At 43.4% G+C, this 12,947-nt stretch overlaps 1 protein-coding gene and 1 pseudogene across 1 annotated transcript in view; one reads left to right on the top strand and one right to left on the bottom strand.

Moving 5' to 3' along the window:
• The window catches only part of LOC147032697 (transport and Golgi organization protein 6 homolog), a 102,816-nt gene that overhangs the window by 9,917 nt on the left and 79,952 nt on the right, over positions 1-12,947 (top strand). Inside the window, exon 2 of the mRNA XM_085870541.1 lies at positions 10,222-10,372. Coding sequence (XP_085726667.1) covers positions 10,222-10,372 — 151 coding nt within the window. The remainder of the gene's footprint in view (positions 1-10,221; positions 10,373-12,947) is intronic.
• On the bottom strand, positions 1,000-1,140 carry LOC147032698 (signal recognition particle RNA; annotated as a pseudogene).

Below are 12,947 nucleotides of genomic sequence, written 5' to 3'. Positions count from 1 at the left end.
ACGATTTATTCGTGGAATTCTTCAATTCAAAGGTAATTTACTTGCTGGAAGGTAAACGTGGAAACATTGGTTCAGTTTGAAAGCCGATTTCCTTGAATCCCGATTTAGCACGACCCTGCTTTTTCGCGATGACATTTTATGGACTTCAACGATCGCATTAAAACAGGGCCACACTGTCGTTTATTATCATTATGAAGTATTATGTACTGTACAGCGTACATAATTGTATGTGCTATTTTTATACGAGGCTACATCTCTCGGCGATAGGAAATTTTCAGTTACATTTTTTTTTCATTTTTTTTTTTTCAAAGCTGGCAGATCCGTCGTATATGCGATCCGTCGTTGCTCGGAACGTCGTTAAGCGGAGCATGACTGTGTGTGTATATATGTATATATGTATATATATATATATATATATATATACACACACACACACACACACACACACACACACACACACACACACACACACACACACACACACACACACACACACACACACACACACATCTTCTTCTTTCGGCTGCTCCCGTTAGGGGTCACCACAGCGGATCATCCGTATGATCCGCATAGTGATTTGGCACATGTTTTACGCCGGATGCCATTCCTGACGCAACCCTCGTCGCCTCTTGACACAGGGATATGGTACACCTATTTTAACTGGGGTATACACCGGCCCAGTATACTGGTACTCATTTCGCCGACCTCGGAAGGATGACAGGCTGAGTCAACCCCCTGGTGTATTTATTCAGTGGCCCAACGGGGCTTGAACTCAGGACCTTTTGGATCCCAAGCCGTTGCCCTAACCACTGCGCCAACACCAGGCTTCATATATATATACATATACATATACATATACATATATACATACATTGTTCGTCTTTCGGCTGCTCCCTGTTAGGGGTCGCCACAGCGGATCATCCGCATACTGATTTGGCACAGGTTTTACGCCGGATGCCCTTCCTGACGCAACCCTGGTCGCCTCTTACGACACAGGGATATGGATTGGGTTTCGCCATGATTCCGGGCTGCCCTACACCCTCTCATAGCACGGCCCAGTGCAGAGCTCCCGTCCTCAAGCGATCCTCCAACCCAAGCCTCCGAGTAGCCGGATTACAGGCGCACGCCACTACGCCCGGTTATATATATGTATATATATATATATATATATATATATATATATATATATATATATATATATATATATATATATATATATATATATATATATATATATATATATATATATATATATATATATACACATACACATACACATACACATACACATACACACACTATCGAGGCTTGTATGAGAGCTATCACACAAACGCACAGCAAGGGGAGAGGTGACAAGTGTGGTGGGAGATGGAAGGCAAAAAATTCTGGGGAACAGAGACATGAAGTGATCTGTGGAAAGGAGAGGGATGGGGAGGGGGGACACAGGGTAAACAAGATGGACACTGCAGCGAATTTGAAGGAGGTGGGTTTGGGGTGCATTAGCGAGGGTAGAAAAGATCATGGTTTTGGATGTGGGAAGATAAGAGATGGTGTTGAACAGCTGTTTTGAAGACCTGGAGGGAAGATTTATCCTTCCGAGGTCGCCAAAATGAGTGCCAGCTTGCTGCTATCCTGTGTCGGAGTGGCGACCTGTCCAGGATTGTGACTAATAGCCAATGAGACTGCTTTGGCAGCACCAACGCTCTGCAGAGTATGGTCCCAAGGGATGGATGGATGGAGGGTCGAGTAGGATTGACAAAAGTGTCGTAGTTTGTTCCAAAGGCGGGAAAAAAAAGAGGAATGAAAGTTTTTGATTGAGAGCAACTTCGCCACCAGGACGAGGCTCAGGTCTCTCACACTGGATAAGGCAGTGACCAGGGAGAGAAACTAAGGAGTCAGAGACATCTTGAAAGAGGAAAGTTTCTGTTAAGCAGACTATGTCTGGTTTGTCAGTGGCAACCTGTATGGAGAGATCAGTTGGGTTAGAGCGAAGGCCATGGATGTTTGAGGTCCACACTGTTAAGGAAGAGGGAGGGGAGGTGGCTTTGTGTGTGGGGGAGGGGGAGTAGAAGTGGAGGTTGTGAGAGTTGTTGACAGCTCGGGGATAGGGTTGAATGGGGAGGACAAAGGGCTAGGTGGTAGGGAGATGAGTTGCAGGCGGAGTAACGAGAGGGAGCAAAGGGAAGTTGGAGATTGAAGGAGGTGGAAGAATGAGATGGAAGAGAGATTGTGGGGAAGGGGGAGTGAGAGGAGGGATTTTAAGGGGAGTGGTGGGGGGGAGCGGGTGGTGAGGGGGAAGAATTGAGGGAGAAAGGTTTGGGGATGTTTGAGCTGAGAGTTCTCAAACTCTCTCTTTCTCTCAGGTACTTTTACAAGTATTTTTGACTTATTTTGGAAGTTTTGTGAGCCATTTTACCGAACAATCCTTATCTCGCATGCGTGATGTATTTTAGCAGTAGTTTGATATGTGCATAGAGCATTCTGGGGCGGATTTCATCATTTCAAGAGCATCATATTGAGTAGAAAGCTGTTCAGGGTTAATTTTCATCATTGGAAACATTCACAACACCCCTCCCCTTGGGTGCCCCTAAGAGGTTATGAAGCAATTATTATTAACCCAACAGGTATTGTCAGTTGTTTTTTTTTTTACTTGCTGAGTACTTATCCTGGAAGGTATATCATTAATTGATGTGGAATTGAGATCAATTTTGATTAAATGAAATAAAAATATGTGATGATGGTATAAATGTCTTGTTTTTAACCTCCATTAAGCCGCTGTCACACCTTGACGTTTTTGCCAGCGTATGGCAAGGTATCAACATGTATGTAAAACGCTGGCGTACGCTGAACTATTGATGTTTTTTTTCCAGTTTTTGACGTATTCATAACGTATTAGTAACATACACAGAACGTTTCAATCACAAATAGATAACTTATACCAACGAATGCTGAGCGTGTTGTCGGCGTTCACAACCTATGCCCAACGATAGTCTAACTTATGCATAGCGCGGCAGCGTATTGCCGACGATCACGTGGCATAGCCTATTAAAAGGCTGCGGCTCGACGATTCAAATCATAACCACACTAGACATCGAAGTGTCAAGCCGCTGTCACACCTTGACGATTTAGCCAGCATATGCGGAAGGATGAAAAATTTGTCTAAAACTCTGGCACACGTCGAACACGTTATGGGTAAGTTTTGTATACGTTAAGAGCACGCTGGCATACGTCGTAGGCACGCTACGCGATTGTTGACACACGTCGACATACGTTACTTGTAAGTTACTCATAAGTCGAAACACGTCGAGGTAATGGTTAGCGTCAGTGTTCCAGACTCCCTGGTTTTTGTTTTGTTTGTTTTTTTCTTCGGTATGGCGGTGATGTTGACACTTTGATTTCTAGTGCGGTTGTGATTTAAATCGTTGAGCGGCAGCCTGTTAATTATATTATATTATAACCGCACTAGAAATCGAAGTGTCAACATCACCGTCATACCGAAGAAAAAACCAGGGAGTCTGGAACACTGACGCTAACCATTACCTTGACGCGTTTCGACTTATGAGTAACTTACAAGTAACATGTGTCAACGATCGCGTAACGTGCCTACAACACGTTACTCATAGGTTAGAAATGTTCCGGGTATGCTAAACATTACCTCGACGTGTTTCGACTTATGAGTAACTTACAAGTAACGTGCCTGCAACTTATGGCCAGCATTAGGCCAAAAAAAAAAAGTTGCATTGGCGTAACCCGCCCGACCCTAAAAATTCCGCCGACCCTACGTTTTTTTTTTTTTGTTTTTTTGCTATCGATTTCAAGTATCTTGTTGATTGCGATCGCGATCGCAAAAACCCGGAAGTGTTTCGGACAGAACCCGCCGACAAAAAGGGTGGTACTCGAGCCGGGGGAGATTTTGGGAGGGATTTATTAGGATTTATTAAATTTTTGGATTTATTATCCAAAAATTTTGAGATTTATTAGGAAAAAAAAAAAAAAAAAAAAAGATCCCGACCGACCTACCATATTTTTCAGTGACCCGTTACGCCAATGCAACATTTTTTTTTTTTTGGCCTTATGCGGAACGTGTGAGTCATACGCTGGCATACCTCGAAAAATTTCAAGCATGGAAAATTTGTCTAACAGCTCGGCGTACTACGACGTATGCCAGCGTGCTCTTAACGTATACAAAACTTACCCATACGTATTCGACGTGTGCCAGCGTTTTAGACAAATTTTTCACACGTCGGCATACGCTGGCTAAATCGTCAAGGTGTGACAGCGCCTTTAACGAAGGCAGATGCAGGTTATTTTTTCACCCCTGTCTGTTTGTCTCTCTGTGAGCAGGATATCTCAAAAAGTTAAGGATGGATTTGGTGGGCAGTTTGGGTGTATTACAAATTCGAATTCATTCAATTTTAGTGGAAGATCTGGATCCGGATCGGATACTGGAATTTCTCAAGTGATTCTTTACCATTGTGAGGTCAGGCGAAAAACGATCCACTAGTACTGTACGGCACGATATCTCAAAAAGATTATTTTTTTATTTTATTTTATTTTTTAATACATAGTCGAGGCTTGTGAAAGAGCTGGTAAACTGAACGGGTCAGGTCGTGACAGACAAAAACAGGACGCAAAACACTCATGCATGGGGTGGACAAGATGGATACAGGAGGAAAAACTGGAAAATTGGAAGGAATGATTCGGGTGTGGTTAACGAGGGTACAAAATGTCATGGTTTTGGATTGGGGACGATCTGAGATTGTTCTGTTCTTGCATATGGCAGCTTGGCTGTTGGGGTAGCTATCATTTCTTTGAAGTGTGGCTGTGTCGCTGATGCTACGCCTCTCTACCAGTACACTGATACACATTTCACCAACCTTGGAAGGATGATGGGCTGAGTCAACCCCACCTGGTATTACTTCAACAGCCAACTGGGCTCGAACTCAAGACCCAAGGACCCTGACATCCTAAGCCAGCCACCCTAACCACTCCGCCAACACCAGGCTTATCTGAGATTGTGGTTAAGAGTTGTCTTGAACACCTGGAGGGAAGAATGAGATTGAAGAGGATGTGGAGAAAGTTGATTCCACAGGTGGGGAAATACAGGAACAAATGAGTGGAGATGAACAGTGATCCTGGATTTTTATAGTTTCATCAGAAATAAGTTTGTGGTCGACTGGGTGAGCCATGCAAAAACGTCGGGTGGAGGGGGGACGACGAAGCACGGAAAGAGCAGAGCAGAGGTTGAAAGACCAGAAAGTAGGTGGTAGAAGAGAGAGAGACCACCAACTTGTCTGCTATGGTGAATTGATAGAACCATAGACTTAGCTTCATCACAGGAGATGTCATAAACCTTAAAAGCCTTGGTTTCCACAGCATCAAGCTGAGCAAGATGTGAGGCAGTTGTACACGGATTTTGACGAAACTTGGTCAGGTTGTGTGTGTGACAAGGACAAATTGATCAGATTCTGGTGCGTATCCAGATCCTAGAAACTGCAAAGTGATATTTCAAAATGTGGATGGGTTTTGACAAAACTTGCTGGATGAGTCAGGTAGGCAGTTCCCAAGTTTGAAGCAAAAAGGGGCTGGGTGCTAGTCTGGTGAAAATGGGAACATTTTGCACAAATGGATCATGGATTTGACAAACGACGAATGCATTTTCATCTTCAGGGTGTTTCAAAAAAAAAAAAGGTGGACTATTTAAACGTTTTATTGTCGAAAAATTACAAAAGGTAGCAAGTTCAGTGATGCATTGATGGAAAGCATCAGGTGCGTGGGAAGGTATTTTGAGTCGGGTGCTGAGGTGCTGTCAATTTTAGCGATGGTGTTAGAGTCGTCATGAACCCCAAATCCCGTAGCAATATCTCCATGTTTGTGATCACTAAAAACTAACAAACACATTTTTTAAACTTATATTTTCTTCCCCAAAACAAAATTATTTATTATATCGTTTTAATATAAAAAAATGACTTTTTGCAGGCAGGAGGTGCTGTGTTCCTCCTGTCCACAGCTAGGGGGTGCTGCAGTGCCCTCAGCACCCCCTTCCCGCATGCCTGGAAAGCATACACCATGCCATTTTCCTATCACTCATTATACTACTTGTAATTGACATTTTCAACGTGTGCTCCGCCTTTGTTCAAGCAAGCTTTGATCTTGATTCCAAAATTCTCCACAAAGCATCTGCGAGTGGATGGAGTGGTAGTCTGACGGTAGTCCTCCACCTCCTGCTTCAGGCCAGCCAGGGTTTGAGGTTTGTTGGTTAAGCTTGACCTTGGGCAGCACCCCAAAATATAAAAATCCAATGGATTCAAATTGGGGTTGTGGAGCGGCCTCTCATGCACTGTGGGCCGTTTTTTTTTATATATTTTTATTTTTTTTGTATACCTTGTCGAGGCTCGTGTGATAGCTCACACACAACGCACAGCAAGGGGGGCATGAGACAAGAGGGGCGGGAGTGGGAAGGACAAAACAGTGGGGAACAGAGATATTAGATCTGTGGAAGTGAGAGGGATGGGGTGGGGAACATGGGGAATACAAGATGGACATTACAGGGACTTTCATTTTGGAAAGCAGGGAATTTTGAGGTGGGTTGGGGTGGATTAACGGGTGTAGAAAAGCTCATGGTTTTGAATGGGTGAAGATATAAGAGGTGGTGGTGAACAGCTGTTTTCAAGACCTGGAGGGAAGAGTGGGATTGAATAGAGTGAGTGAGTTTATTCCAAAGGTGGGGGAAAAAGAGGAATGAAAGAGTGAAGTTGAGCAGTGATTCGTGACTTTGGTAGTTTTACCAGAAGGGGGTTGTTGGCAGATCTTGAGCGCCCTGTGGAGATGTGGTGGGGACAAATCGCAGAGAGAGCAGGGGGGGCTAGGCTGGAGAGGAGACGATATAAGACAGACCACCAACTAGCCTGCGGTGAGAGAGTGAGAGCCCCAAAGACTCAGCTTCATTGCGGGAGATGCCAATGACAAATGCCTTGGTTTCCACAGCGTGAAGCCGAGAAAGGTGGGAGGCAAGAGCACCAGCCCAGAGGGGAGAGCAGTACTCCATCAGGCGGCGGACAAAAGCTTTGTAAGTGGTCAGGAGCTCAGGTGGGCCGAGGAAGGACTTTGCACGACAGAGGATTCCCAGTCGGCGACTGGCTTTTGAGGCCAGGTTTAAAATGTGGCTTTCCCAGGAAAGATCATGGCAGATAGTGAGACCCAGAAGCTTTAAAGAAAGGACTTCTTCCAGAGGATTGTTGAGAAAGTGGATGGGGGGGGGTTCTAAACGGTCCTTTCGGAGAGACATAGTGAGAGTGTGAGATTTGTCCGGATTGAAAGACGTGTTCCACGTGTTGGACCAGTTTATGATTTTACCAAGATCTGCAGTGAGTGAAGAAGCTGCTGCTTGCTGGTCTGAGGGATGACCAATAGTACGACAGAGGGTGGAGTCATCAGCAAAGAGATATGGAGGATTTTCCAGAGAGTCGGAGAGATCATTGATGAAAACCAGAAAAAGAACAGGGCCTAGAATGCTGCCTTGAACTCCAGCCTGGACAGGAAGAGGGGATGAAAGAACTCCATTTTGGGCCACACGTTGACTGCGACAGGAGAGGAAGTCTGCGAGCCATGAGTGGAGATGGCCTTGGATACCATAGGAAGAGAGTTTGGTGAGCAGGGCAGGGTGCCAGACCGTGTCAAAAGCACGTGATGTGTCCAGGGATATGGCTCAGATTTCATGTCTGGCATTTAGGACCTCCATCCAGTGTTGGGAGAGCAAAAGCAGCATATCCAGGGTAGAGTGACCTGGTCTGAAACCAAATTGATGATTGGAAATCAAGCCATTGGAGAAGAGGAAGGATTTAATGTCTGAAGCAATGATGGATTCCATAACCTTGCTGATGATTAGGAGAAGGCTGATTGGTCTGTAGTTGCAGGGATCTGTTTTTGCACCTTTTTATGCAGGGCAGTGATGTTTGCTGATTTCCAAGCAGATGGCAGATGACGTTGAGCAAATGGGAGGGTGAATAGAACAGAGAGAGTGTGAGCAAGAGCAGAAGAGCAGGTTTTTAGGACACGTCGACTGATGCCATCTGGACCGGTTGCAGAATCTGAGTCAAAGTTTGACAGCAAGCTCTCCACCTTGTTAGGGGTAAAGGACACAGAATCCAGGGACAGTTGGGTGCGACTGGTTAAGGTGGGTAGAGAAAGTGATGGGTTTTGGACACAAGATTTCGATGCAAACACCGAGTTTAGGCATTCAGCCTTTTCACGTGCGGTATCAGCAGTGCGGCCATTTGAGGTAACGGATGGAGGTGGAACATACACCAGAAACAGATTTGATTAGATGCCACCAGGATTTTGAGGAGGGAGAGAGGTTTGAAAGTTCAGACTTGAGCTTTGAAAGATGTTGTTTTCTGGCTTTCCTGAGGGCAGATACACACTTGTTCCGAGCTTCATGGAAGGAACTGAGATTACCCTCAGTTGGGTTTGCTTTCCATGTGGAAAAGGCAAGTTGTTTCTGGACAACTGCCTCGCCACAAGCTTCAGTGAACCAAGGGCGTGAGGAAGGGTAGGACAACTGAAGACGAGAGGGGATAAATCTGTGCATGAGGAAGAGCAAGTTTCTTTGAAAGAATTCTCAGGATGAGTTGATGTTGGAGAAAGTAGCGATAGGAGACCAGTCTATAAGTTTGATGGCTGCTTGGAGACCCTGCCAGTCAGCTTGAGTGAAATCTCAGACTCGACGGCGGTGAGGTAGTTCTCTGATAACAGCCAGAGAGATGTCCACTTTGACAAGGACGTGGTCAGAAGAACCGATTGGAGAAGAGGAAGAGCAGCGGATATTGTCAGGGAAATTTGTCAAAATCAGATCCAGAAGAGATGGAGTACCATTGGTTGAGATCCGGGTCGGGAAGTTGACAGATTGAGTCAGTCCCAATGAGTTGCAGAAAGCTTTTGCTGAAATGCCATGACAGGTGAGAGAGGTACCCACACCGAGCCAACTGGCATGATGACAATTGAAGTTGGCACATAAATCGGTCGATAACACGATTTCCAAACAGCTGGTGGAGCAAGTTGATGGTTTCACCTGCATTGTGTGGTGGGGCACCGTTTTGCATGAACCATGCAAGTCTGAGTTGGTCTGGAAACTGGTTGAGCGAGATCAGCATGGAATCGGCGTAAGACCTCGCAGTTCCACTCACTGTTGACTGTCACCATCTTACCATTGTCCTCGAACCAATACGGTTCTAGCATACCCCATCTGGCAATCAATGCACAGAAGTAAGTGGACTTGGGGCCCTTGAGAGACATCTTGGACACTTCCTCAGGAGGCTCAGCACCCCAGAAGATAGTGTTGTGGTTGTTGTTTGCCCCATTCAAATGGAAATTTGCTTCATCACTGAAGCAAAAAGGGGCTGGGTGCTATATGGCAAAAAAACAAGTTTTGATCACCACATGGCGAGAAGGTGCGAGAGCAGGATCAACTTTGACCCTGCCTCCTGGGGCCCTGGGGCATGGTCAAAAGGTCAAACGTGAAAAATGCAATTACAGGCACATTTTAAAACATTTTATAATGAAACTTTTTATATGCAATCAACAATGGGGGATACATGAAATAAGTAGCTTTTTGGAGATTTGACTCCCGGGTCATGTCTGACTCCCGACTCGGGTCACGGGTCAAAGTTTTTATTTTTTAATATCATTATTATTATTATTTTTTTTAACTCAAAATTTGATATTGGGTCATTTCTGGTGAAACATTTCGCCATCTTTCAACTTTGCTTTCGGTCAGAAGCGTGGGAATTTGTGATGGTGCACCATCTACTTCGCTCTATTTTCGGTTTGGTATCAAATTGATAAATGGACATTGGTTGCGTTGTATGGGAGCGGGGGGGGGGGGAGGGGGTAGTGGTTGGTGTGTGGTCGTTAAATGTAACTTCTGTATCTGGTATTCGCATCAAAATGTTACGAGCACGTAAAACAAATATATGCTCTTGCACTCGTCAATAAGATTTATACTCTCTGAATAAAGCTCTGTTTTTGTACTTCATCATTCTGCTTTTACATTTATGCCTTTTGGGTAAATCTAACGTATGAACTGATTAAGACTAATGTGATTTGTTTTGTCATGCTTTGCACTTTGACTTAATTTTGATGTGTTTAGTTTCCTGTCGTGGACAAAACAGATCGCTGAGTATTTATATTAATTCAGGAATGTGCACTGTGATTATCTTGCAGAGCCACTTGGTGGTAGTGCAGACCCATCAAACGCTCTTTCAGCCTCTCTTAAGACCAACTTGGACCGGTTGAACAGCCAGCTAAAAGAAGACCCTCGGTTCGACGATGTTTGGCGACTTGAAGATCGGTTGAAATCAGAAGGCTCTGAAGCGTAAGTTCTCCAAAGAGCACCTTGGTGGTGGGATGCCCAAAAGTTTGAATCCTTAAATGCTTTCATTTAATGATTTATGCATGATTTGCATTCACTGTAGTTTGGCAAGTATTGGAGATTTTAACTTTGGGGAAAAAACAGTTATTCCTTTGGAAGTATCACACTGATCTCATTGTTCGCCTTGTTTCAACTGGCCACAGTTTCATTACCCACGCCAGAGGAGAGGCTTTACTATTTGTGTCTGTGTGCTTGTTTGTTTGTCCACACAGAATGTGTCGGTCTATTAATTACATACAATTGGAACGTGAGTATGTCTATTAATTATGTAACATTGGAACGTGCATATGTCTATTAATTACATATGAATGAAATGTAATTACTACATCTTTTAATTACATACAAATGAAATGTGAATAATACGTCTTAACACAGGACTTTCGAAATGACTTATTGATGCTAAACGAGGGTGTTTGTGTCTGTGTCTGTGTCTGTGTCTGTGTCTGTGGCGTGTCGAGGTCTGGTGATGCCCGGGGCAAATCTTGATTGTATGCCCCAAAAACTCAAGTATAAGGCCTAATATACTGAGAAATATTATGAGAAAGGAAAACATTTTGAATATATAAACGCTTTATTCGATTTTAATATAAATCGATCAAATTTATGAAGTTATTTTCCCAAAATGATACCTCCTGTCACAAAACACCTGAACGACTTCACTTTTTACATCAGCTGTGAGAAATTGTTTTTCAATGCTTATTAAAGCCAGGTTGGTCAGTCGCTCCTGTGACATAGAAGACCTCAGATATGTTTTTATTAATTTCAGTTTTGAAAACGACCTTTCACAGCTTGCGACTGAAAATCTGATTGTAAGCAGGAATCTGTATGAAACGCACAGCGTCGGAAAGACATCCCTCCCATACTGCAGTAAAGACTCCAGAGCATCTTTAGGATCAGGGGGAACTCTATTCCCTCCAGTTCGAAGGATCATCACAAAATCAATAATTTCATCATATAACTGAATTGCAACCACATCATTGTCATAATAATTTACAAAGTCTGAACATTCCTTTTTAAATTTCTCTTTCTTGTTCATCTTCAATCACTACTGAATTCAAGTTCAGAAGAAAATATAATCGGTCACTGAGTCTTTGAAGATGGACACTGCGGTCTTCAATTTCAGTTTTTAATCTGTTCACAATCTCTACCATTACTCTATTCATTTCTTCTTGTGCCGTCAGTCCACTATCTCTTGCTGACTCTCCAGGCATTATTCTTCTTCTCCTTGTTCGTGCCATTGGTATTCCCCAATTTTCACAATATTCATTGGCTAAATCTATTGCATTGTGGATAATTTCGTCATTCTTCAAATTCAAGATAGGAATAAGTCCTCTCAGATCACAAGAAGCTTCATGGAACCCCATTTTCGGATCCTGCAAACGTTTTGAGACTTTCTCCACTGATGATAAAACTGAGTACCAAAAATTTAATAAAGCTATAAACGGGAACTGTTGAATAGAGTTCAGTAGCGATCCTGCATCAGATTTAGTTTCCCTTGAAAATTCTCCTTCCAGCAGGTGTTGAAGGCTTGCAATAACTTTGTCACACTCTTCGTGGATTACTTGCACAGCATCATGGCTGGAACTCCATCTTGTGTCACACTGTCTTTTCACAGTTCGAGTGACAAAAGATTTTAACACTTCCCAACGAGAAGTATATGAAGAACAAAAAGTAGAGTTTTTTTCCAGAATGCCAAAAACTGTAACAACAACAGGTTGCACCTCACTTGCATGGACACAGGCCAAATTGAGGCTGTGGTTCTGGCAGTTCACAAACACAGCTTTTGGGTTAACTTCAATAATTTTTTTGTTGAACACCTCCTCTCACTCCAGCCATAATTGCTGCGTTATCATATGCTTGACCACGACAGTCATTCATGGAAATTTTGTCTTCCAATTTTTCCTGAATTTTCTTTACCAGGCTGACTGCATCTTTCTTGTTGACTTGAAAAAATCCAAGAAATGTCTCCTTTGTTTCTACTTTTCTGTTTTCATCAATTTGAACGTAACTCAGAATTTCAGAAACCTGATCTTCATGGGCATTATCTGGGGTTGAATCCAGCATTATGCTAAAATATTTTGCGTTCTTAATTTCGGAAATTGTATTTTTCTTGACAGTTTCACCAAGAAGATTGATTATTTCGTTTTGAATTCTGTTGGACAAGAAGGTGACACTTTTTGGTTTCTCTTTCCCTTTCTGCAAGTGTTTTGCTAAGATGTCATCATATTTGGCCAAAAGTCTGATTGTTGCTCGAAAGTTTCCTGTATTTTCACTGACTGTCTCCCCTGGCTCTGATAACCCAGATATTCCTTCTCCTCGATGTCCACGATAGGCCAGATTCTGTTTTGCCAGAAAGGATATAACCTCAACAATCCGTTCAGTTATAGCTTTCCATCTTTTCTTTTCAGCAGACATTTGCTGTTGAAGTTCAGCATCTATCGTAGTTGAATGATGGAGTCGAACTACGAGGTTCAGGTATTCCCTCATGTGAGCTCTATGAGAAGGGCTTTTCTCATGG

The sequence above is a fragment of the Eptatretus burgeri genome, chromosome 2, assembly GCF_056783735.1.
Source record: "Eptatretus burgeri isolate ZD-2024b chromosome 2, Ebu_testis_v1, whole genome shotgun sequence".
Taxonomy (NCBI): Eukaryota; Metazoa; Chordata; class Myxini; order Myxiniformes; family Myxinidae; genus Eptatretus; species Eptatretus burgeri.
The sequence above is the reverse complement of the archived record's forward strand: the minus strand, read 5'-3'. Positions and strand labels throughout refer to the sequence as shown.